Genomic DNA, 25197 nt, shown 5'->3' with positions numbered 1-25197 from the left:
TTTGTATGTTTCCCTGCAGAATGTCGTGTCTGATTTGGTATGTTATCTCAGACCCAGGGGGCTGGGGGTGTCTCTGGGAGACCCCCTCCCCCCACCCCACGGAATGGTGCACTGGCTGGGTTCTGAGACCCGAAAGGTTCACTCAGGACACGCCTGGCTCGGGGAGAGCGGCTGTCAGGCTCTGGCCTGTCCCATGAGGCCGGGGGGCGGTGTTTGCTCCCCCCGTTCCTGGTGGGCGATGCCTTCTCGTGTCCGAGTGCTGGAGAGGGGATGTCAGGTGTTCCCGGGGCTCACGGGCTGTCCCAGGAGGGTGGGCGTCTGGGGGGGCTTTGCTCCTGCCCCCAGGGGGCAGCTCGGCAATGTGGTGAGAGCCTGAGCTGGCACGCCACCTGTGAGCTCGGGGTGCCACGGGCTGACCAGGGAACCCGGGGTGGGGTCCCAGCCGGACCTTCTGTCTGCTCCTTCTGTGGCCCCTCGTGGAGTCTCCGCCCAGCCTCAATGGCTTGGAACATGGGAACGGGCCGGACCCTTCTGGTACCCACCCCCCACTCTGAATTTGCCTTGTTTCCCTTGATTTGGGGGCCTGTGGGCACCCCACTGGGATTCCCTCGAGGACGAGGTCTGGTGGCCCCCATGGCAACTTTGGGTCCCCAGCTGGTGAGACCTGCTGGGCAGGGTGACCAGGCCTCTCTCCTGGGTGGGGCCTGGCATGGCCTGTGTTCCCACGAGGGGCCAGCGCCCGCCGGGAGGGGACCGGCCCGGGGGGAGCTGTGCGGAGGAGCAGGTTCCTTCCTTGCTCTCCGATGGACAGGCCGTCTCCGTCTGCACCTTCGTCGTCTCCTGCGCAGCTCGCCGGCTCCGGCCAGGGCGGCTCAGCTGGGTGGCCTGTGGTTCCCTGCCAGGACCACGTGGGGTCGGGAGGAGGGTGACGGGTTGCTCCTGGTGCGCCGGGACGTGGCGACTGGGAGAAGTGGGAAGCCGCGTTTGTGTTTTAAACGGGTCCATCCCAAGTGTAACCTCATGGTGTCTTCATGGCAGGCAGAGGTGCGTATCCAGGGACCCTCAGGTTCTGTCCCTTTGCTGTGGCCCCTCCCTGCGTGGCTTGGGAACCACGGGCACCTCCTTTTTTTCCACCCGAGGGGCCCGTGTCACCCAGCTCTCTAAGCACTCTCCATGATGTCCCTGGCCTCCCACGTCCTCGTGGGCGGGGAGCCATGCCTCCATCCGTGGGGCTGCGTTGGGGGCACTAGACAGCTGATGGCCATGCTGCCGGGGCTCAGCCAGGAGGGGAGCTGGCACTGGACCCTGGTGTGGCAGGCCCAAGTGGGCACTCCCCGCTGCCCTTCTGCGTGCTCCTCGTGTCTGGGGCCCTCTTTGCATCTCTGGCCGGAAGTTAGGATCAGGCCAGGGACTTGGAGGGGCACTGCTGGCCTGTGCCTGCCCCCAGGGCTCGCCAGGTGGCCTTGCCGTTGGTTGCAGTGGGGTCCTCTGGGTCCTTAGCTGCCCGGCTCCTCCTCTCACCCTGTGTCACCCGTGATGCCAGGAGCCAGGTTGAGGGGCACGGGGTCCTGGGCTTATGTCCCCGAATCTCCACGTGGCCAGGCTCAGGAAGTAGCCCAGGGATGGGGGAGCCTCAGCCCTGTCATCTGTGCGATGGGCCTGGTCATTGACCTCATAGGACCACATGGTGTCTCACCCTCAGCAGAGGTGTGAAGGGCTCCTGGCCGTGGCCGGCCACCCAGTGCATTTCTTCGTGCTTCTCCAGGAAGCACGGTGAGAGTTTGTTCCTGTGCGGCCGGGGGACCCTGGGCGCGGGTAGTGGGGGACTCCCCTGCAGTCTCCCCTTCCTGTTGCTTCAAACCCCCATGTCCCTCACACCTCTTGTCCGTTACTGATGGCGGTTCAGGGCTGAGCCCTGTGACAGGGTCAGCTGGTAGACTGTTTAAGTTCCAGCTTCTCTCTGGGAGCAGCCTGTGCCTTCCGGTCTCAGAATGTGGCCCTGACCCCCGCCCAGACCGGGAGGCTGACGGACAGCACAGCTGCTGGCGGCGGGGAGCTGGGCGGCACCCTTGGCATCCATCCACGTCCCTCTGCTGCCCCGACAGGTGGGCGCTGGGGGGATTTCTCGGCCCTCCGGGCGACACGGGGGTGGCCGACGGCGCCTCCCACTGGTGGCCCTGCCGAGGTCCAGCCAAGACTTCGGGGTCGTCGCGGCCCCCGGATTTCCCCTGGACGGAGCACACGGGGCTGCCTGGCCTGTCCCCAGACTCTGGGGCAGTGTCCCCAGGCCCCAGAGGAAGGGAGACGAGCTCTGAGATGCTTGGCCATGTTTGTACATTTTTCCAAAAGAGAAATCCCTTTACACTTCTTTCTTTTTGCAAAAGTAACACGTTCTTAAAAAGAAAAAAAAAAATCCACCGGTTCAGAACCGCCAGCAGAAAGGGAGAAAGCAGCCTTGGGGCCCGTATGCGGTGGGTGTGAGGCCCTGAGTGCTGGGGACGTCCATCATCTTCCTGCCCCCCGTGGGAGCGTCCCGAGGCGGCGTGGGGCCTTCTGCATTCCCGTCCATGCTCAGCCGGGGTCTGGTTTCCTCGGGGTCGCTGTCAGGTCTGCGGGATTGCGGGAGAGGCAAGGCCAGGCTCTCGCTGCGGCTCCGCTCGCCCCGGACGTGCCGGCCCGGAGGTCTGGGCTCCGTGTGAAGGAGTGAAGGCTGTGCCCCAGCAGGGAGCTGCGTGGCCCCTTTACTCCGCCCGCCGTCCCAGAGGGGACAGCGCAGGGTGACCTGTGCGATTGTATGTCCCACCAGAGAGGGTCATGCCCGAGCGCCCCGGCTGTCCCTTGCCAATCTCCTCCCCGGCCACGCAGCCCTTCCCAGGAGATGGGTCCTGGCTCCTGGGATGGAAGGGGCGTGGGGAGGGGGGTGCCCCCCAACCTCTCACACTCTAGCTGCCCTCCCTTCCTTCCTCCCTGTTGAGCTGGTGCCCAGGCTGCCGGGGACAGAGGACAAGCCAGGCGCCTGCCTCCGCCGTGGGGGGTGCTCTGTGGCACAACCTGACGGGGGACACTGCAACCCCTGCGGTCATCCGCACGTCCCTGCAGGGCTGTGAGTGCATGGGGGCCCCCCCACCTCGTTCCAGTGGAGGTGCTGGGGGCAACGTTCCTGTTTGCAGAGAGGGGGAGGTCCCATTGCCACGTGCTGTCCCCCAGGCCGTGGGGCATCCAGCACCTTTTGCATGTGTCGCCTCTAGACCTCACAGACCCTGCTGGGGTCCCGAGTGTTTCCACACCTCGGGACTCCCTGTGGCCTGGGGTGAACGCTGGCATTCGGCGAGCTTAGCCACGCAGTCTGGGACCCCCCGCCGGCTCTGCCTTGCAGCCGCTGGGTGCTCACCCCACGATGGGGTTGTGTCCTGTGTTTGCTGCGGCGGCCGGCTTCCTGCTCAGCCGTGGGTGCGGGGTGGTTGGTGATTGGTCAGAAGAGGGAGGCAGGGCAGAGGCCAGGCCGAGGGTCCTGATGGCAGCCCCAGCACATCCCTGCAGAGAGCTGTGGCCGTCTGTCCTTGTGCTCGGAGGAGGCCGGTGTGCTGTGTCCCGCCCGTTTTCTGCTCCCTGGACCATGCAGCAGCAGCGCTGGGTACTGGGCATCTGCCCACCCGCCCCACACCTGGCGGCCCGCAGTGCACCGGGCTGGCATCTAGGCCCAGGCTGGGGGGGGGGTGGCAGGAACAGGGTGCCTCCTTCCCTCACGGATCCCGGGTCCCCCCACGTAGGGAGCCGCCTCAGCCGTCCCGGCAGGACCGTGCGGCGATTGGTATGTGTCCAGCACCTTCCTGAGCACTCTGTGTTGGATCCCTTTAGTCTCACAGAGCCCTGTGGGGACACAGGGGGACCAGATCCCATGGCTGGCGAAGGGCAGAACTGGGATTGCGAACAGGAGCCTGGCCCCGGCATCTGCTCTGCACCCCTGAGCTGCCCGGGGTCCGGGAGGGTCCGGGAGGCCCTGGCGGGTGGTGGCATTGGGGCAGAGGAGCCAGAGGAGGAGAGGGAGGGTGCGGGCCTGCGTAGCCACAGCAGCCAGGACAGGGAGACGAGTCACTGGCCAGAGCGGGACAGGCAGTGCTGCTTTGGACAGGAGCCCCGTGTAGGGCAAGGCCGTCCAGGGGAGGGCAGGCCCGTGGGAGGTTCGCAGAGACCCCAGCAGGAGGCGGTGGTGCCGGGCCAGAAGGGATCAGACCTGCTGGGGGTGGGGCTCCAGGGTGAGCACTCAGGCGCCTTTCCGTCGGTGGTGTGTTGCAGCCTCAGCACCGCCTGCCCGGCGGGCACGGCCGCCCTCTGTACGGAGCTGCCTTGGGGGCCAGGGCGCTGCCCCGGGTTGGCGAGATGGGGGCGCGTGAGAGGCGCCCGCTCGCCCGGGGAGAGTGTGGAGGAGAGGAGCTGCAGGCCCCCAGGATGGCGGGCGGGGAGGCCCCTAGGGGTGCTCCAGAGCGCTCCTCCGACGAAGGGCGGGCAAGCGGGGCAGGTGTGCTCGGTGGCCAGGTGTGCGCGGCGTCTGTTTTGAGTCCTCTTCCCTCTTGGTCGGGGGGCGCTGAGGAGGCACTGGCTGGGGTTTAACAAGCCAGCATGGGGGGGCCCTGGTCTGTACCTCGTGCTGATGACCGTGGTGTAAACACGCCCACGTGGCAGAGCAGGCTTCCGGCAGGACGTCCGTCAGCCAGCTCGAAAACTCTCCCAAGTTTTAACGATCTGCTTTCGCACGTCGTAGAGAGCATGTTTCCAGCGGCCGACACGCGCTGCTCTGTCCTCCCCGAAGGCCGGCCCCCAGGCGGGCCCTGCCACCCAGCCCAACCCGGCTCAATCCCGTGACAGGTGCACATAAACACCTGCGTGGTAGCAGCGTGCACAGACGCCGCCCGGGTCCAGATCTCGTGTGCAGCCCCCGCGTGTTTTGCATCCTCAGGTGACGTTGGGACCACCGACTTCCTCCCAAGACGTGGTGGGGTTTTGATATTGGGGGCAGCCCCTTCATCCTTTACTGCACGGCATTTTTCTTGGTGCTAGTTGGTCTCCTGGGGACACACGTGGGGCAGCGGCAGCCGCTTCCTTCCCAGCTCCACACTCAGAGAACATTCCGAGAGTCGGGGTGTGGTCCTGCAGCCCCTCACTCGCTGAGGCTGCAGGCTCCCATCGCCTTCTCCCTCCACCCCCACCCCGACTGACCGAGGGCCGGCCGTGTCCACAGCCCAGCCGCCATCACAAACCAGAGCCCGTTCTCATGGTCACGTTAGAACCTCCGTCGGTGGCCTCACTCAGAGGGCCCTGGCTCCGTGTGCCACGCGTGGTTCCACGCACGTTGTGCCGGTCCACGTCGTAGCTCTCTACGTGCGGATCATTCCCTAAAATGTTGCCACAGTCAAGAGCAGCAGGCGGCTGGTGGGCAGTGAGCCGACAGTGGCCCCCACCTGGACGGCCGCCGCCCCGCCTGCCCAGGTGGCACCTGCTGGCATTCTTTCCCGTCACCTGTGTCTCTCCCTGCCCCAGCCTGAGGGCAGCAGTGGGAGAGTGGTTCTCTGACAGGTGAGGGTTGGCCTGACCGGGCGGAGTGCGCCGACGTGGCCTCACATGACCGCACGGCTGTGCTCGGGGACCCAGGCAAGGCGGCGGGGCCTGGGGTGACCGGCCGTTCCCTGCCGTCCCTCCTCCCCCGCAGGTGCTGCCTGACTGGGCCCAGACATGGGATGTCGCACCTCGGCGGGGAGCACAGAGGAAGCCAGGGCCTCTCCGAGCTGCTGCCGTGACGGCCAGTGAGCGAGCAGCCGGAGGATGTCCACCACGACAACGGTCGCCCCTGCGGGGATCCCGGCGGTCCCGGGCCCCGTGAACCCGCCCCCGCCGGAGGTCTCCAACCCCGCCAAGCCCGGCCGTAAGACCAACCAGCTGCAGTACATGCAGAACGTGGTGGTGAAGACGCTCTGGAAACACCAGTTCGCTTGGCCCTTCTACCAGCCCGTGGACGCCATCAAGCTGAACCTGCCCGTGAGTGGCCCCCACCCGCCGGCCCTGCCCCTCCGCGGCCCCGACTCCTGGGAGGACGGCCCCCCTGGCCTTGGCAGAGATGGTGCCTGGAGGCGGCTGGTCCTGCTAAGCCAGGCACAGCTCAGGACCCACAATGACCAAGGAGCAGAGGGGATGCTTAGGCGAGTGGGGGAACGGAGGGCGGCTGCCCAGGTGCAGGAAGCGGGGAGAACCCTTGGCCTGTGGGGGGATGAAGGGGGAGCCGGCGATGGGGCTCAGGCCTAGAGGCTCACCTGTGTCTTCATCCTGTGCCCGGCACTGTCCTGCGGAATGATGCGTGCACACCTGAGACCCTGCGCTCGAGAGGGGTGCGGCCCACTTCCCCAGGGATAGCGCCTCAGCTGCGTGCCCGGTGCCGACCTGACCATCTGACGGCTTTCTCTTTTGGACCCGAATAGAGAGCCCCTGAGTCCTGCGAGGGGAAGCCCTGGGCTAGCACTTGGCGGCCTGGGTCCTGGGCCAGCTTGGCTTCCGGGCACTGCGGGCCCCCAAGTGAAGTTTGGAATCTGGGGAGGGGTCTCAGCCCGACCTCCGGAGCCTAGAGCAGCTCTGGGCTCTGCCCCAGCCCTGCGGGTCTGTGCGTCCACACAGAACCCTGCTTAGGCCGGGGGCTTAGCAGGGATTATGCTGGCCGAGCGCTTGCCCCAGACTTCACGCCCACCTGCCCCCAGGTGAACAGAAACTTGGGTCCAGCCCCAGTACCCAGATCCCTGAGGAGACTGCCCCCTGCACAGTCTCTGTGCTTGGGAGTCGCGAAAGTCGTCATGAATTTGAATCCAACAGTAACACCCCTGAAAATCTCTTTCTTAGGATTATCATAAGATAATAAAAAACCCAATGGATATGGGGACTATTAAGAAGAGACTGGAGAATAATTATTATTGGAGCGCGAGTGAATGTATGCAGGACTTCAACACCATGTTTACAAATTGTTATATTTATAACAAGGTAAGAAAATGGTGTGGCGTGGGCCCTACACGCCCCTGTGAGCTGCCCCTGGCCCGGGGAGGCCTGGGGTGGAGGGCCAGCCTGGGGTTGGCCGGTGCCCGCCGGGCTGGGCTGGGCGCTTTGCAGCAGCTCTCAGACAGGCCCAGGGTGCATCCCAGCCTCGCGCTCAGCCCTTGTCTGGCCGCGATCCCCTTGTGTGGGTCCCACAGGCTACGCGCTTGAGCGGTTGCCTTGTGTGTGGACCGCCCCCCCCCCCCCGCCCCGCCCGGCCCCGGCCCCGGCCCCGGCCCCGTCCCCTGCTCCAAGGAGGGAACATTAGAACAGCCTTTTCGGAGGGCGTCGATATGTACCAGACGCTTTAAAACGCCCACGTGCTTGGACCTTTTTTCCTCCGGGGGATGGGATAAAGGGTGGTTTTTATCCTTTGTGGTTTTTGAATTCTTCCAAGAGTTTCCACGTTAAAATATATTCTCTTTGCCGCCCTCCCGCCCCGCCACGTCCCTTCACAGCTTGCTAAATAAATGTTTTTCTTGAGCAACTGCCATGTGTTTGTCTGCTGCAGACACACGGCTCCTTTCCAGCAGGTAACCTTGCCTCTCCTGTGTCTTCAGCCCACAGATGACATAGTGCTCATGGCCCAAGCCTTAGAGAAAATTTTTCTGCAGAAAGTGGCCCAGATGCCCCAGGAGGAAGTTGAGTTATTACCCCCTGCTCCAAAGGGCAAAGGCCGGAAACCAGCTTCGGGAACCCAGAGTGCAGGTAAAGGGGTGGACGTGCAGTCCTTCTCTCCACCTCTGGCAGGTGGGCAGGGCGCCGATGACAGCGTATCTTCTGAGGGTCCGTCCGCCCCTCTGGGCTCAGTTTTCCTGACCCAATCTGCAAGGTTGGGTCAGTGATGATCGGAGCTCCGGGAACCGGGCCTCTGCTGTGTGTGGCCTGCAGGCCTGGTGACCTTGCTGCCGCCTGCCTTGGAGCCTCGCTCCGGGCAGGGATCGTGCTCCTGCTGTGTCCGCGCGCTGCTCCTCTCCCACCCGCCTCACCCCCCAGCTCTGAGGACACCTCTTCTGGAAGCCACGCTGTCCCTTTGTCCCCTCCGAGGACTTTGCCTCTTCGGCACACTTTGTGTTCTCTGTGGCCTGTCAGGGAGCGGTGGGCATTAGGGTCAGCACGGGGGGTGACCTTACCTGGTCCGGGCACCTGGAGCAGAGGTGCACCCCGATGGTGAGCTTCCTGGGCGGCCCAGCCCTCCAGAGAGGCCAGGGTGTTTCACACTTACAGACGGGGCTGAGGCTGGCTACCTGTGGAACCCGAGTCAACCCCCTGGCTCTTCCTTACCGGGCTGTGCACCTTGTCCTGGCTTGCTCATTCGGACCACGGAGGCAGCCACGATGAGGGCCAGGGTCTCGGCAGGAGGGGCTCTGCTGGCACCCGGCGGGCCCTGGCTGGAGGAGATGGTCCCGGCAGCGTCCAGAAGCATCGCTGGTAGAGCCGGGTCAGTTCAGCCTCCTTTCCTTTGTCCTCAAGGTACGCAGCAGGTGGCGGCCGTGTCCTCTGTCTCCCCGGCAACCCCCTTCCAGAGCGTCCCCCCCACGGTCTCCCAGACGCCCGTCATTGCTGCCACCCCTGTGCCAACCATCACTGCAAACGTTACGTCGGCCCCTGTCCCCCCGGCTGCCGCCCCGCCCCCTCCCGCGACGCCCATCATCCCCGTGGTCCCTCCCACGCCGCCCGTTGTCAAGGTGAGCTTCCCCCGGGGCGTAGGGGATGCAGGCAGGTGTGGGGCGGGCAGGAGGGCGCTCTGCCGCTTTCCCCTGGCACCGACCGCTTGTCGGGAGTTGGGCGTATGTGACTTTGGACGGGTCCCCTCCCCCGCCACGCCCGTGAGGTGGGCCGCGGTTCCTGACACCGACAAGGAGCCCGAGGCTCGGAGCGGCAGGTCACACAGCTGGTGAGGGCGGCTGCGCTTGAGCCCCAGCTTTGCCGGCCTTTGCAGGGCGTGGGCCGAGGTGGGGGGCGCAGAAAGGAGGGGGGTCCCGGCCCTCGCCGCCCGCGCTTGCGCCCGGATTGCCTCGGCGCGGGGAGGGCGGTGGCGGCCTCCGCCTGCTCCTCGCGCCCCCGTGAGTGCGCGCGCACGTCCCTCCCCCGGCTCCCTGCGGGCTTTCCACGGCCGGGCCTGGGCTCGGAGCGAGCGCTCCCCGCGAGATCCGGGGGCCAGCGAGGACGGCCGAGGCTCCTGCTCTGAGCAGGCCCCGTGCCGGCCACTGATGTGTACCGTCTTCTCCGATTTGACCCTCACAGCGAGCGGCCCTCTGGGGCGGGCAGTATTTCCCCCATCTTACAGATGAGGAAGCAGGCGCTCAGAGGGGTTAAATGGCTCCCCAAGGTAAAACGCCATCTCCGTCGCTTTCCTCTCCCCCGTGGCCTCCACTGCCTGTACTCGGGCGGCGCCTGGCCCGGCCGCCTCACTCAGCGCCCGGCTGTCTTGGAGCATGTCCCGTCTGCCATGGCCCCATGAGCCCCCGGGCCCCGCGGCACGTGCTTGGCCTCCGTGGGCGCCCGTGAAGTGTGTGTGGGTGGCTGGCTCGTGCCCGCCAGCCTGGGGGCAGCGGCTTGGTGACTTTGGTGGCGCTTGGACAGCAGACCCCCGTGAGGCCGGCGGCCCAGGTGCGCCTGGCTCCCAGGGGCTGCTCCGCCCGCCCGAGCTGATGGGCGGGGAGCCCCCTGGGCTGGCCTCGGGGTCACAGCGACCCTGGCCACCCAGGCACGAAACACGCGCTCGCGCACTGGACACGCCCACCAAGTGCTCGTTGGTCATTTCAGTGTTTCCTACCCCGGTGGGAAGTAGCTGTGTGGCGTCTGCTGCCCTCAGGGTCAAGTCCAGCCCTGCCCAGGCACTTAGCCCCCCGCGTCCTTGGTCCCCAACCTCGTGCTGCTGCTTGTGTTTCCCGGCTGGGCCGCTGCCCCCGCCCCGCCCCCCGCATGCTCCTCCCGCCCCCCTCGTCCCGTGGCTGCCACTGTCCTGGGAGCGCCAGCTTTGAGGCCCGCGTCTGGGACGCCCCCGGGCCTTTGACCAGCGGGGGTCCTCTCGTCCCTGCTGTCCCCAAGCCCCAGTCCCACTTGGTGACGGTCCCAGTCACGGTGCCACCTCGGTTGTGCGAGTCCCTGAGCCGCGGCCCAACCCCAGGCGCGGGTGGGCTGCGTGCTGCATCTCACGCCGCTCGGGGTGGTGAGCGCCCACCGTGACTGCGCGGGGCCTGGGGTCTTGGCGGGCGGGCGGGGCTCAGGGACGGCCCGGGGGTAGGTTCGGAGTCCAGCCTCACCACCGCCAGCTGTGTGACCTCGGGCCGGCAACGTGGCCCCTCTGAGCCTCGGCGTCCTGCGTGGCGCGGGGCCCCGGGAGGATGGCCGCGACCATGCATGTCCTTGCTTCGCTCGGTGCCTGGCGGCTGGTCCGCGCTCCAGGGGCGCCACCGCAGCGGCTCGGATCCCGGATCCCGGGGCTCACTGTTGTTTTGCTGTCGCAGAAGAAGGGCGTGAAGCGGAAAGCAGACACTACCACGCCCACGACGTCCGCCATCACCGCCAGCCGCAGCGAGTCACCCCCGCCGCTGGCGGACCCCAAGCAGGCCAAGGTGGTGGCACGGCGGGAGAGCGGGGGCCGCCCCATCAAGCCGCCCAAGAAGGACCTGGAGGACGGCGAGGTGCCCCAGCACGCGGGCAAGAAGGGCCGGCTCTCGGAGCACCTGCGGCACTGCGACAGCATCCTCAAGGAGATGCTGTCCAAGAAGCACGCGGCCTACGCCTGGCCCTTCTACAAGCCGGTGGACGCCGAGGCCCTGGAGCTGCACGACTACCACGACATCATCAAGCACCCGATGGACCTGAGCACCGTCAAGGTAGGTGGGTGGTGAGCCAGCCGGGCCCCCTTCCCCTGTCTGGGCGGCCCCTGGCACCTGTCGTGGTGCTGATGTCTTGTGCCGGCCCGGGGGCAACGCAGCAGGCTTGGGGCATTGCCCGGCTCCTTTGGCCTGCCCTCCAGCGGCAAACGGGGCCTCAGGGCTGGCCCGGGGCCCTGGCGTGGGTCTGGCAGGGTCAGGGAGGAAGGTGTGCTCTGCCCTGCGCCCACGGAACCGGCAGCTTCCTCGTCATCTGTTCCTCTTGAGCTGGTTTCGTCATCTCGTTCATTTTCATCCCGGCGCATTTGCAGGTCTTCGTAATAACATTAGGCAAGGTGGCCCTTTCCCGTGGCCCAGCCCCTCCCTGGACGGAAGTGGGTGCTGGACGGGGTGGTGGCAGAGCTGAGACCGGGAGCCCCGGCCTCCCGATTCCCGCAGCAGGGTCTTCCTGCACTGGGGGCTTGCCCCTTGGCTTTTGTGGGTTCTCGTCCGAGTCAGGTCAGTTGTGTACAAGCAGGGAAGAGCAGGTCTGGGCCAGGCAGAGATGGAGAAAATCCCCCGGCTGGCAGCGGCAGCCTCGAGGGCAGGAGACCCGGGGTCTTCCCAGAGTGCGTGCAGGAGGGGTTCCTGAGCCCCCGTCGGGCTTGGGCCCCAGCACAGCTGCCCTTCCTCGGTCTGGATCGGTCTCTGACGGTCTGAGGAACGTCCCTGGCCGTTGGACCGTTACCTGGAAAGGTAACCCCACAAAAGGGGCAGGTGGTTTCTTTGCACCGATGGCGTCTGGGCCCTGAGCCGCTGGGCTCAGTCACTCTGCCTCGTGTACCTGGACACTGCCTCGTGTATACCTGTCTGGGGCAGACTCTCTCTCCTTAATGGAAGTCTTCCTCCCTGCCAAGGGACAGGACAGACCTGGCCATCTAGGGCCGTGGTTCCCGGGGAGCTGGCCGAGTCAGGCGGGCCCGGCTGGGCTGGGTGACCGAGCAGCTTCCTCGCCTTCTCTGATCTTCGTCCTAACTGCGAGGGCAGGGCTCCGGCCTTCTCGGACTCGCTCAGTGCTGCAGTGGCCCTGCTCCTCCTGGGAGCCCAGGAGCGTCAGCTACTTTTCTTTGACTGATTTTTTTCTTTCAATTTGTGTAAGATAGGAACAGAGGGTCAAAAATCCAAGCAAAGCAGAGGTGGGTGGAGAGAAGACCTAGCCTCTGGTATCGTTGCCCCCCTTTCCAGAGATCGTTCCAGCTGATGGTTTGGTCACATCTTTCTGGATTAGCTCCTGGCTCAGGCTGGCTCTTTCCAAGCAGGTTTTGACTGTGGGGCAGTGGTACTTGGGCTCCCAGATGCACCGGGAAAGTGGCCGGCTGTCAAATTAGGGCCGGAGTCTGAGAATCTTGCAGAAGTTGAGAGGGTCTCGGGTGCCCATTTCTCCTTCCTGGCTGAGCTACCCCAGACTGGGGAGGCTGTGCAGAGGGCTGGAGCCAGGCAGCCCCAGTGCTGTTGGAAGCTCTCCGGGGGGGGGGGCGGGCAGAGGAGGATGGTGTGTCCTAGGCTGTAGAGGCTGCAGGTCCTGGAGTCTGACCACCACCAACCCCTCCATCGAGGCCAGGACTTTGTTAGTCTAGGTGCCGGCGAGGTAGGTGGTTAGGCTCCAGCCCACAATGTCCTGCTGCAGCACAGCATGGCCCCCAGGATGAGCGGGCACCTCATACCCCCGACACGAGGTCCCTGAGTGACGAGCTCATATCTGTGTGAACCCATCAGGCATGGGGAGCTCTCTCCCTCGAGAGCCGTTGCCCCGTCTGCCCCGATCTTAGCTGCCACATTGTGGTCCCTGGCTGGCTGCACTTCTGTCCCCACCTGCAGAGCCAGTCATCCCGTGCTCCCGGCGGGGCAGTGGGACGACCTGGTGCTCTGTGAAGCAGGCTAGCTAACAGGACCTGGATTCTCAGGAGAGAAAATTAAACGTCTCATTCTGAGAACTGAGTAGCCCCCTAAACTGGTAGAGAGCGACTTTTCGCCAGAAGTTGCTTGCTCCCCACCGGAGCTCCTGCCAACCGGGGTGTCGACGTGTGAAGTTAGCCAAAACGTAGAGCTGGGGACTTTGGTTGCGGGAGCTGGGACTTTGGGGAGCACCGTTTTCTTTCTCCCTGAGTGTCAGCCTCTCTGTGGGGTCCTGGGCCCTCCCCTCCAAGCCCTCGGGGCCGCCCTTCCACCTTTTCCCTGGGCTCCCAGATGAGGTCTCGGGCTGGCGGTGGACGTGCGGAGGGTCCCGAGGCACAGCGGTGCCCTCACGCCCCGTGGCTTGTGTGTTGCAGAAGAAGATGGACAGCCGTGAGTACCCAGACGCACAGGGCTTTGCGGCCGACATCCGGTTGATGTTCTCCAACTGTTACAAGTACAACCCCCCCGACCACGAGGTGGTGGCCATGGCCAGGAAGCTGCAGGTAACGCCAGGTGCTCTGTGTGGGGAGGGGCCCCCTGGGCACAGGTGGGATCAGCCGCTCAGGGCAGGCACCCGGGAAAGACATGGGTGTCTGGGAGGGCGTGTCTCCCGGGGGAGGGGCGGGGTGTCGTCCACGGGCACGTTTCCCCTGAGCGGCGGCCGAGTGGCGGCCAGGCCCCGAGCCTGCTCCCCAGGGACGTGGTGGCCAAGAGGCCAGTTTCTGCCTCCTGGGAGCTGCAGGCTCAGGTGGGCAGCGGCGAGCAGGTGGGGGCCAGCGGGTGTTCTAGCCAAGGTGGAGACGGAGAGAAGGCAGACGCCTGCTGCCCTGCACTTCACCGCGTGCCGGGGGCCCCTCGTCAGGAGCCTGCTGGTGCGGCCCGTGGGCGTCGTGGCGGGGGACGGCTGTTTGTGTAGCCTGTTGCTTTCCCGACCACAAGGCGGACGGCACGTGGGAGAAGCGGGCCTGCAGGGAAGCGCAGTCTGGCCTTCAGTGGTGGGACTTTGCGTACATGCACACGGATCTCACAGGCCGAGTGTGCGCACACCCCTGTGCGTGATGATCTGTCAGAGCCTGGGGGCTGCCGCGGGTTTCTGTACGGGCCAGTACACCGAGCCTGTTCTTATCTCTCTTTGCCATCACATAGCCTGTTGCTTTTGTAAATACAGGACCCAGAATGTTGTTCTGTAAGACGTTCCCAGTGCCTTGCTCAGAACCCTTTTGAAAACCCGGTACGGTAACTCGGGGGCATCCTTGGTCACCCCGGCCCCGGACGGGGCCTCGGGGAGCCTCCTTCGGGCCTCTGGGTGCCTGCCCTAACCTTCCTTACCTTCCGCCTGCCTGTGGGCCCTGGCTGCTGCGGGCTGCCCCCTCTGTGCACTGGCTCCCACTGGGGAGTGTGGTCGAGCGGTCCTGGTGGTCCCAGTACACCCAGAGGAAGCCACCGGGACCCATGGTTTCATACCAAGACCATGAAGCCGAAAGGCTCAGCAAAGCCCCGTGCTGTCGTTGCTCTGTTGATGCTCCTAAACCTTGCGCGTAGCTCCACGAGGAGGCCAGGCGGCGCCGGCAGCAGACGGGCCGAGGGCAGCGGCTCTGATTCTGTTCCGGAAAAGGTGGTCTCTGCGGTGCGGCCACGGAGGTTGGGCATCTTGATCACCGATGCCTGTTTAGTAATTGGCTATCGATTGTGTCAAGTCAAGCTGGGTGGGGTTAGAGCCTGACGCTGCAGCAGCCTGATGTGGACCCACCCCCACCCCCTGCGGGGGGGGGCCGTTTGCCCAGAGCGGGCCAGGTCATGGCCTTGCGTAGCAGCGTACCTCTGAGATGTCTTTACCCCAGGAGGAGATTCTGGGGGACCGGGACCCAGAGTAGGTTCTTACGGGAGCCGGACGCCTGGTCGGTGGGGCTGCATCTATTGCGTGTAAACCAGGTGTGTGTGGCTTCAGGTGTCCGAGCGAGCAGAGAGAAGTCTCCCTTCGTGGCCGCTCGTCCTGTCTGAAATGAACCTGGGCCGCCGGGGGTGGGGCGGGGGGATCTTCGTTGAGTGCGTGCTCCCAAGGCTGTGTAGGAGCGGGCGGTTTGGATCGGACAAGACTTTTGCCTTTTGAGCCAACTTTTGGACCCAACTCAGAACGAGATGTGATACTACAGTAACATCACAGGGGAGAGAAATGGGGAAGCCAAACGAGCTCCCAGATGCAGTGGCTGGGGGGCCCCCGGAAGAGGGTCAGAGCTCAAAGGAAGGCCCTCTCACTGTCTGTCAGTAGGTGGCAGCCTTGGACCGGGATGCTGAAAAGACTTGCGAGCCGTGGACGGGAGGTCGGGTGTCTAATAAAGGAGCTCGTGTGCCAGCTCCTAAAAGGCTGTGTCTGTGGCCGTTGACTCTGCGCCCTCTGGCCCTGGACCCGCGCTCAGGGCCTGGGGAGGGAGGGGCAGAGAGCAAGCCGGGGTGGGCGGCGTGGGGGCGGCCCAGCGCCCTGGGCAGGCTGGGTCCAGTCTCCCCGACTCCCCGGGGGCTGCCCACGGGCGTCCAGGACCCAGGCGGCCCCTGCTGTCCCGCAGGACGTGTTTGAGATGCGGTTTGCCAAGATGCCGGACGAGCCGGTGGAGGCGCCCACGCTGCCCGTGCCCGCGGCCCCTGTGGTCAGCAAGGGCGTGGAGAGCAGCCGCAGCAGCGAGGAGAGCTCCACGGACTCAGGCAGCTCGGACTCGGAGGAGGAGCGGGCCACGCGGCTGGCGGAGCTGCAGGAGCAGGTGAGTGGCCGCGGCCGGGCCTTGATCTGACGTTTGCCCTGGTCACCCCCCACCCCCACCCCAAGCCACAGCCGTCCTCCACGGCGGTGTCGCTGGCAGGGCACCCGGCGGAGGTGTCGGCTCCGAGGGCCCCCTCGGCAGTGCCTGCAGGCCCGACTGGGTCAGGACGTCCCTGGAGCCCTGGAGCCTCCTTCCGCTCCAGAAAGGTCTGGGAGGCACCTGCGGAAGCCTCAGCCATGGGGCTCCACGAGCCTGTCTGGCTGGGGGCGGGCACGGGCTCCGCAGCTCTGCCAGAGGTTGTCCTGCCTCGGCCTCTGGCCACCTGTGAGTCGGCCCTCCCCACCGCTTCGCGCGCCTCACGTGCAAAATGGGACCCAGAGGTGCTGGATTCCTGGGCGGGGGGCCTCCAGCAGGGAGGAGACAGTGGGGTAACAGTGACCCTGCCGGCACCCCGGTGGGGCTGGGCGTCTGAGCTGAGCCTTGTCAGGGATGATGGTGCAGGGAGCATGGCCCTGAGGTGTAGCTGTCGGGCCGGGGTCCCTCCCACGCCACGTGACGTGGCTGGCGTGTGCAAGCCTGGTGCCGTCTTGGCCCGTCCACCTGCTAGAGGCTGGGGGCTCCGTTTCCTCGCCTGTCCGGCGTGAGACTCCGCTTGGGGTCTGCTGAGGTGAGAAGCGTGTAGAGCACGTAGCACACTGGCAGCCACTTGCCGGACGAGATGAGTGTCCCCTGCCGGCACCGGACCGTTTTGACCCTGCAGAGCTGCCGTGTAACATCCCAGCAGCTGCCCACGAGTGGAAAGTCTCCTCTGTGCAGGCGTTTAAACCTCGCCCTAGAGAGTCTCCCTCATCTGGAAAACAGAAACTAGCAGGAAAACCAGGAGGCACCATTTACCGAGCCCTTCGGGTGTCACCTGCCCTGCACTTCGGGCGGGGAGACCAAGGCCCAGCGGCTCGCCCGCCGTCGCAGGGGTGGGGAGGGCCAGACGGGCTCTGTCGCCCTCCGGGACCTGTCTGGCTCCCCGGCTCCCCTCCCCGCACGGTGGCGGCAGCTCCTGGGCACCCCAGCCCCCTGCCCACGGCCCCCTTGGGCCAGCCCTGGGGAGCCCCGCTCAGCTGCCTGTCTCTTCCAGCTGAAGGCTGTGCACGAGCAGCTGGCCGCCCTGTCTCAGGCCCCAGTGAACAAGCCAAAGAGGAAGAAGGAGAAGAAGGAAAAGAAGAAGAAGGACAAGGACAAGGAGAGGCACAAGGCCAAGTCCGAGGAGGACAAGAAGGCCAAGGTGGCCCCGCCTGCCAAGCAGGCCCAGCAGAAGAAGGCTCCCGCCAAGAAGGCCAACAGTGCGACTGTGGCTGGCAGGTGGGCGCCGGCGCCCCGTGTCCTGGACATGCATGTGGCGGGAGGATGCTGGATTCGGGGCTCTGTCCTGGTGACCTGGACCCTGGGCTGTTACGGGGAGATGGGGGCAGGGGTTGGTGGCCCTCGTCGTGCCCACCTCGTGGGAAGACTGGGAGGACCAAACGAGATCTCTGCCTCGACAGCGTGGCCTCCGGAGGGCGGCGCTCAGCTCCCCGTGGGGCCGGGCTCAGTCACAGGCATGGGAGACCTCAGCATCTAGAGGCTTCGGGGACATTTTCCTGGTCTGGGCCCGGGAGTTTGCTTTGGGGGGTCTTGGCGCCGTGTCCTGGGCCCTTGGCACCCCATCCCTGCGTGGCCTGGTCGGCGGAGGGTCGGGGGTGGAGGTGCGCCTTGGCACAGAGCTCCCTGGTCCCCATGGCCTTCACTGAGCCCCTGCCGTGGCCACGCGCTGCCCCGAGGACCGCCTGCCGCAGATGAGCAGGGACGACATGGGGAGGTGAGGGTGGTGGGAAGGCACGCCGGGCCGGGCGCCTCTCCCGGCGGGGTGGGAGGAGGGCGTCCTGGAGGAGGGGCGACGGCTGCACAGAGGGTCCGGATGGGGTTCCAAGAATCAGGAACAGCGGGCACAGAGCTGTAGAGGCCAGTGGAATGTGTTCCTCGTGGGAATGAGGATAAGGGTGGGCACTGCTGAAGAACAGAGGCCAGGTTGGGAAGAGGGGAGGGTTGAGGCTGCTGAGGCTGGCCGGCTCGGTTGAGGTGTTTGCAGTTCGTTCTCCAGTGAAAGTGGTCAGATCCTGGCCAGTGTGGAGGATGGATTAGCGAGAGGCAAGAATGGGAGGAAGGATGCCCTCTGGAGTTGCCGTGGTCACGCAGGCAGGAGAGGCCGGTGTGGCCATGGGGGTGGAGGTGTGTTGCTTTGAGAACTGTCTGTGAGGCAGAGTGGACAGGCCTTGGTCCCTGGACGTAGGAGGAGGGGTATGCAGAGCTGAGGACTTGGGCTTTGGTAGCTGGGCGGGCAGCGGCACCATCGAGAGGGGCAGCGAGAACGGTCAGGGGTTTGTTCCCCCCTTTTGCAGGGGGAGACAGAAATCAGGTTCCCTGTTCTGTCTCTGTCTCTGGTTTTGGTGTCTGTACAGTGCTGGCCTCAAAAAGGAGTTGGGAAGTGTTCCCTTGTCTTCTGTTTTCTGGAGTAGATTTATAGCCTTGGTCTATTAATTCTTAAATGTGTGGTAGAATTCACCAGTGAAACCATCTGGGCCCGGAGTTTCACTGTTGGAAGGTTGTTAACCACGAATTCAGTCCCTTTGAACGTTCCCCACAAATTTGATATACTGTGATTTCATTTAAGTTCAAAATAATTTTTAATTCCCTTCAGGCGTCCTTTTTGACCATGGATTATTTAGAAGTGTGTTGTTTGGTTTACAGATATTTGGAGATTTTTCCAGATATTTTTCAGTTACTGATTTCTAGGGTCAGAGAACGCACTTTATATGTTTTCAACATTTTAAAGTTTGTTAGGATTTTATGGCCCAGAATACGGTGTGTCTTGGTGAGTGTGCCATGTACGCTTGGAAAGAACGTGTGTCCTCCTCCTGTTGGGTGGAGTGTTGTATAAATGGCAGTTAGAAGATTAAAAAAAAATCTAAAAAAAAAAAGATACAAATGAACTTATTTACAAAACAGAAACAGACTCACAGACTGAGAGAGCAAAGTTATGGTTACCAAGGGGGACGGGGGTGGGGGGGGGAGGGGAGGGATAGTGGGAGTTTGGGGTTGACACGGACACACTGCTACATTTAAAACAGATAACCAACAAGGATCTCCAGTAGAGCACAGGGAACTCTGCTTAATATTCTGTAATAACCTAAATAGGAAAATTATTTGAAAAAGAATAGATACATGTATATATAAAAAAAAAACCTTAAACCCCAAACAGACAAAAACATGTCAATTAATAAGTTAATTCGGTTGATGGTGGTGGTGGGATCGTCTCTGTTCTGCTGATTTGTTCTATTAATTACCGAGAGAGAATCGTTGAATTCTGCAAGTGAAGTTGCAGGTTTTCCTATTTCCTTTCAGTTCCATGAGCTTTTGTTTATATATTTTGAAGCTTGGTTTTAGATGCACACACGTGTAGGACTGTGATGGTCAGTTGACTCTTTTATCATTATACAGTGTCCCTCTTTTTCCTGGTAGCATTCCTTTTTCTGAAGTCTACTTTGTCTGAAATTGTTACAGCCATTGCGGTTTTCTTTTGATTAGTATTTACACGGAATATTTTCCCCCCATCTTTTTACTTTTAACCTACCTCTGTCGTTATATTTCAAGGGGGGTTGTGTAGATTAGATAGCATATAAATTGGGTCTTGGTTCTTACCCAATCTGAGCACCCCTTTCTTTTAATTGGTGTGTTTAGACCATTTATATTTAATGTAATTGTGGATACAATTTGGTTTCCACCTACCATTCCATTATTTTCTGTCTGTCCCTGCTGTTTATTCCTCTGTCCCCCTTCCTGCCTTCTTCTGGGTTATTTGAATACGGAGATGAGTTTGACCTGTCGTGCTTGAGATGCCTGTGGGGCATTGAGGGGAGCTGACCACCACGGTTGTTTCCTGGCCGAGGCCTCCCTAGGCCGGTAGCAGCCTCTGCTCTGACCTCTGGAGCAGGGTCTTCCGTGTCCCTGGAGATGTATGTGCGTCTCCAGGCAGTCGCCCGGCTTCTCTGTCTGGGGGTTGGGCTGCTCCTTGGTAAGAGAGCCTGGTCCTGGAGAGGAAGAGGGCTGGTGGGCAAGGGGTCGGGGTCTGGGGGGGGCGGTGGGGGGAACTCGGGGTTGTGGGGCAGGGGCTGGGCGGGGTAGGGGGCTCCAGGGATGGGGACGGGGGGCTCCACGCCATGATGCTCCTTGCCTTCTGCCTCAGACAGCCGAAGAAGGGCGGCAAGCAGGCGTCGGCCTCCTATGACTCGGAGGAGGAGGAGGAGGGGCTGCCCATGAGCTACGATGAGAAGCGCCAGCTCAGCCTGGACATCAACCGGCTGCCGGGGGAGAAGCTGGGCCGCGTGGTGCACATCATCCAGTCGCGGGAGCCCTCGCTCAGGGACTCCAACCCCGACGAGATAGAGATTGACTTTGAGACGCTAAAACCCACCACTTTGCGGGAGCTAGAGAGATACGTCAAGTCTTGTTTACAGAAAAAGCAAAGGAAGCCATTCTGTAAGTCGTCGGGACGGGGTGCCTTGCTGCCGCCCCTGCCCATCACCCCTTCGGTTCCGGAGCAGACAGCCAGGCAGCCCCGGGGGTGGGAGTGGGAGTGGGTCGCACGCTGCCAGGCTCCTCGCCCCTCTTCTGCCTTGTGCCCTGAGGATGCAGGGACACAGCTTCCGGCTGCTCAGCTGGGGGCGGGGCTTAGCTGAGACCAGCTGCGGCCCCACCCCAGCCGGAGCCCTTCTTCCCCTGCTCCCGGGCAGGTGGGCAGCACTTGTGTGCCTCATCCTTCCCCAGAGCAGGCAGGACCCCTGGGTCGGTCCCCAGCCCCATTCGTTCAAATGCTGGCTAAGGTCCTCACCACAAGCGTTCTTGAGGCTCCGTTTGGGGCCTGGGCTGCAGGCGACCTGTGGATGGTTCCCTGCCTGGGCAGACCAGTTCCCTTTGCCTGGGGTGGAGGTCCAGAGGCCTCCCAGGACGGACGATTGCACTGGCTCAGGCTCACCCTGGAAGTCGATGACTTCACTGGACGGGAACGAGTCGCTGCCTGGGTTGTTGGGTCCTGGGGAGTGAGAGGAAGGGCAGGAGGCCCCAGGCCGCCCCACGGTGGCAGGAGAACAGGGCAACCGCCCAGCCCTGAGGAACAGCACCCAGGGTGCACCTGCTGCTGTGTGTGGCCCCCTCGGGCTGCGTGGTCCTCCCTCGCTCTGAGGGGGGAAGCTGCCTTCTCCTAGATGGAGCATGGCGTGACCCCTGCAGTCACGGCACGTTTGCCCCTCGGTAAGTCGCCTGTGGACTCAGAGGTGCTCGCGCAGGCACACCAGGAGGTGGAGTTGGCTCCAGGGCGGAGTCTGGGCCTCACTGAGGCCGAGGGAGAGCCTCGGCCGTGGCGTGGCGAAGGAAAACCATGAGTTGGGGGGTCAGGGCCTCAAGCCGCAGTTCTGCCCCTCCCCCGGGGGCGCCGCCGTCGGTGCAGCTGTCTGCAGTGGGGGTGGTCTGTCCCAGCTCAGGAGTTGTGTGGCAGTTGCAGAGCCTCGCGTGTGGCGGGGCCTCCGTACGTGTGGGCTGCCCCTGGGGCCGCCCGCCCTTCCCCGCCTGTGGCCTCAGCTCCCGTGCTCTTCCGCAGCCACGAGCGGGAAGAAGCAGGCGGCCAAGTCGAAGGAGGAGTTGGCTCAGGAGAAGAAGAAGGAGCTCGAGAGGCGGCTGCAGGATGTCAGCGGGCAGCTGGGCAACAGCAAGAAGCCTGCCAAGAGAGGTACCCGTGGCCCTCGCGCTGCTCCGCCGGGGGCAGAGGGCAGTGGGAGGGAGCGGGCAGCTGACCTGGGTCTGCGCCTGTGGCTCCACCTCGTAACGAGCTGCGTTTCCCTGGAGGAGGCTGTTGACCCCCCGAAACCCTGATTTCCTTATCTGCAAACTGGGACCAGAGCCCGGCCCTGCAGGGAGGCTGAGCACATGACAGGCGTGTGTGAAAGCGCCGCTTTGCAGAGCCCCTGGGAGACGGCCCTTTGGAAGGGCGCAGCTGTGGTCTTGGGGGGCTGGACCCCATGACTTGGGAGGGACTGAGGTCCTACCCTGCAGCTTCAGTGGGTCCTGGCCCCCAGCAGTGGGCTTTCTGGCTGCTCTCAGACAGGAACACTAGTTCCCAGCCAGTTAGCCAGTATCACAGGTGGAGGGGGAGGGTCTGACTTCCAGCCCCAGGCCCTCAGCTCTGTGGACTCGGGGTCTTATTTTAGGCGAGCAGGTGATTTGATTCCTTGCCTCCTTTCCCCGGGGCCTGTAAGAAAAGGCAAATACCTTTGTCCTGGCCCCAGGGACAGTGGGGCCCAGGTGGCGGTCAGATTCTAGGTCCAGTCTTGGTTATGCAGTGGCCAGGTGCCACAGCCTTGCCTGGCCCCCTTGCCCAGTGCCAAGCTGGGGCTCGGAGCCCTGCTCGCTCCCACTGATGGCTGAGAGGCCCCCCTTGCGTTAGCCCTGGGGAGGGCGTGGTTACTGCTCAGCGTGTGTGACTGTGGAACCTTCATGTGGCCGGCCACGTCCCCGCACGTCCCATCAGTTTCTCGTAGTAGATTGCCTTTTCTCCCAGCCTCTAAGTGTATTTAGATGTGTTGACCTCTGAGCCATTTCTGCTCACACTTCCGACACCAAACGTGTGAGTTTTTCTCACGCCCGTTCTCCAGCTCCCACACGAGCAGGGTGTCCAGCAGTTGAGCTCCGTGCTGACGCTGTCTGCTCGGTTAAGGGCTCAGCGGCCCCCCCCCAAGACGCCAGGTGCACGTCCCAAGCCTCCCGTGCCTTTGACTGACGGGCTGTAAATCGGGGATTCCCACAACCCCCTCCTCAGGTCTGAAAATTGGCTAGGACGGCTCACAGAACTCAGGAATTATGAGTGAAACCTCTTGTGGTTTGTTATAAAGGACACAACTCAGGGACAGCCAGGTGGACGAGCGGCACAGGGCAGGGAGTGGGGACGTGGGGTCTCCAGGCCTGTCCAGCCACCACCCTCCCAGCAGCTGGAGGCCCCCTGAACCGGGGGTTCTCTCTGGAGCACAGTCTCCGGTCCCCGCCCCTCCTCGGCCATGGGGGCGAGGCGGGGGGGGGGGGGGGGGGTGAGCTGAAAGTCCCCGCCCCCGGTCACATGGTCTTCCTGGTGAGCCGCCCTGGGCTGTGTGGCCCTGGGGGGCCCCGCCCCGAGTCACTCGTGAGCGTAAACTCAGGGGGGAGCTAAAGGGGCTCCTTAGCAGTAAAAGATGTTCCTGCCACTAGGGACACTGCAGGGGGTTTAGGAGCTCTGTGCTGGGAACAGGGTACGAGCACCAGACGCAATTCTTACACCATCACAACCTCGTTAACGCGTTGCTGCATTTCAACAAAATCGCTTAACGTTTATCACGTGACCGGGTCAGGATCCGGGTGGGTCGGGGCATGTGGGGGGGGGGCGGGGGAGGCACGGACGGGCTCACGAGGAGGGAGGGGCGGCCGGCGCGTGGGGGGCGCACCCCTCACCCGCGCGTCTCCCCCAGAGAAGTCAGGCTCCGCGCCCTCGGGAGGGCCCTCCCGGCTCAGCAGCAGCAGCTCGTCTGAGTCCGGGAGCAGCAGCTCCAGCGGATCCAGCTCCGACAGCAGCGACTCGGAATAAACTCTGGGCTCTCACGGGACGGAACAAAACCAGTGGACGTCGCCCACGCCGAAACTCTGCAGTGTTCCCTTCTATGGTTAATATACTATTTTCGTTCCATGGTGTGCAGGTTCTCTTTTTAATTCAGTGTTATGGTATCTTCCAGTTTTGGCTTTAATAGGTCAAAGATCTTTCCGTGTGTGTCCATTAGACTTTATGAGAAGCTGTGAATCTGCATAACGCCTTTCCTTCGTAACTGAATTCAGTCTCTTGGAGATGACAACTTCAAACGCTAACCTGATGACCGTAGAAAAACACGTAAGGTGTGATCCGGAGGTTCATGCAAAATCCCTTTTCTTAACGCCCGACCCGGTCTGTAGCTCCAGCGAGAATTTCTCCAAAGGAGATGTCTCGGAAATGGTACCGTATGTGAAAGCTGCCAGCTTTGCGAACAGGCGTTTGTCTTTGTCTTTGGGGGCCTGGGCTCTGACCCGCACGTCCGAGGGGTCACCTCTTTCTGCACGGCCCGAGGACAGCCATGCCTGCCCCTGCCGTGAGGGCCAGGGCTGGGCCCAAGCGGGGAGGGGTCATCGTCACTGCAGCCAGAGCTCCCGCGGGTGGCGGACCGGCGAGGGTGGGCGTGGAAGGGAGCCGAGTTTTTCTGATCTCTGTGACGTTGGGAGCTTCCGGGAGGGAACACGGTGGCTGCGTGTGCAACGCGCGGGTTCCCAAACACTGAAACTTTTACCTCAACTTAAAAAAAAAAAAAGAAAAAAAAAAAAGAAGAAAAGATTAAAAAAAAAAAAAATACAGGAGGAGACTTTTTTGTAAGGTTCAGCAGTTTTCTACAAAAGGCCAGCCCCCACGTGTGTCCCCAGCCCAGCCGCTGCCACGCACTCCGGAACCATTGTCCCAGTTTCATGTATATATGAATACTTTATTTATTAAGATCATTGGTCATTTTTTTTTTAAAAAAAAAGGAAAGAAAAACAAAACTGCAAAAGAAACACATTAAAAAAAAAAGTGGCAGAGACGCAGGCCTTTTAAATGGTTTGAAGGGGAGCCCCAGACCCTGCTGGCCGGCGGGCCTCTCACCTCCAGGTGCTACAGCCTGCTGTCCCCGTGCCGGTGCTCAATGGCGTCTGTGTGCGCTTGCTCTCCTCTCGGGGCTGCTGGGGGTTTTGTTCTTGTTCTTTTTCGTGTGTGTATGACATTTGGAGACTTACAGGTGTAGACAACTTCCAGCTGCAGCACATTCTGATTTTTTATTTCGTTTGTTTAGTTCTTTTGTATTCACTTCTGGTCTCTCTTAGGACTGTTTTAAAAGACTTCAATTTAGGGAACCCCAGTTATATAATATAAACTTTGTAATCTGAGAGAAGAAAAATGTATAGTAAATCTAAGTCTTGATTTTTAACTTTCTATTGTAAAAAATAATAATAATAATATACAGAGTTTAACAGAAGGTTATGTTTTGGTTTTGTTTTCTCCAGAGGCTGCCATACGGCCTTTGAGTGCAGGGATGCCCCGTCCACACTGCCTGCCTACGCTCTGACCATTGTGGCTTTGGCCAGGAATGCAAGGGCCCCCGGATGGGGCACCCCTCACCCCCCCACCTCCAGGAGAGGGGCGTGGCCCCCGCTGCCCCACGCGGTCTTCCAGCCAGCCGCCAGCAGTGGCGGCACGGGGCTCCCTGCTCACGCATTTTCCAGTTAAGCACAGACGTGACCGCGATAGTCTCTCTCCCCGTGAGACTTTACTGAGGGGGGTGCTGGGGCTGGAGCCGCGGGTGGCCTGGCCTCTTGTCTGGTGGCGAGTTCTTTCTGCCAGCACTTCTGGATGGATCGGGAGACTAGTCGTTGGTATCCTAACGGGCGGTGGTTTCTAAAAATCCTAAAGTCGACTTGGATGCCAC

General features: G+C 62.7%; 1 protein-coding gene across 3 annotated transcripts in view; it reads left to right on the top strand.

Moving 5' to 3' along the window:
• BRD3 (bromodomain containing 3) overlaps positions 1-24371 on the top strand; it is a 32816-nt gene extending 8445 nt beyond the window's left edge. For 2 of the 3 annotated variants that reach the window (XM_030838385.2, XM_060300213.2), the window contains exons 2-12: positions 5708-6033; positions 6883-7020; positions 7632-7779; positions 8545-8759; positions 10545-10916; positions 13226-13354; positions 15416-15607; positions 16740-16963; positions 19884-20176; positions 21294-21422; positions 23188-24371. In XM_030838385.2, coding sequence (XP_030694245.1) covers positions 5821-6033; positions 6883-7020; positions 7632-7779; positions 8545-8759; positions 10545-10916; positions 13226-13354; positions 15416-15607; positions 16740-16963; positions 19884-20176; positions 21294-21422; positions 23188-23303 — 2169 coding nt within the window. In that variant the 5' untranslated portion in view covers positions 5708-5820 and the 3' untranslated portion in view covers positions 23304-24371. Of the gene's footprint in view, positions 1-5707; positions 6034-6882; positions 7021-7631; positions 7780-8544; positions 8760-9318; positions 9404-10544; positions 10917-13225; positions 13355-15415; positions 15608-16739; positions 16964-19883; positions 20177-21293; positions 21423-23187 lie in introns of those variants that run through there. The other variant, XM_060300214.2, reaches the window with a different exon arrangement.
• Positions 24372-25197: the final 826 nt, after the last annotated feature.

This window comes from Globicephala melas, chromosome 6, assembly GCF_963455315.2.
Source record: "Globicephala melas chromosome 6, mGloMel1.2, whole genome shotgun sequence".
In the NCBI taxonomy this organism is placed as follows: Eukaryota; Metazoa; Chordata; class Mammalia; order Artiodactyla; family Delphinidae; genus Globicephala; species Globicephala melas.
The sequence above is the reverse complement of the archived record's forward strand: the minus strand, read 5'-3'. Positions and strand labels throughout refer to the sequence as shown.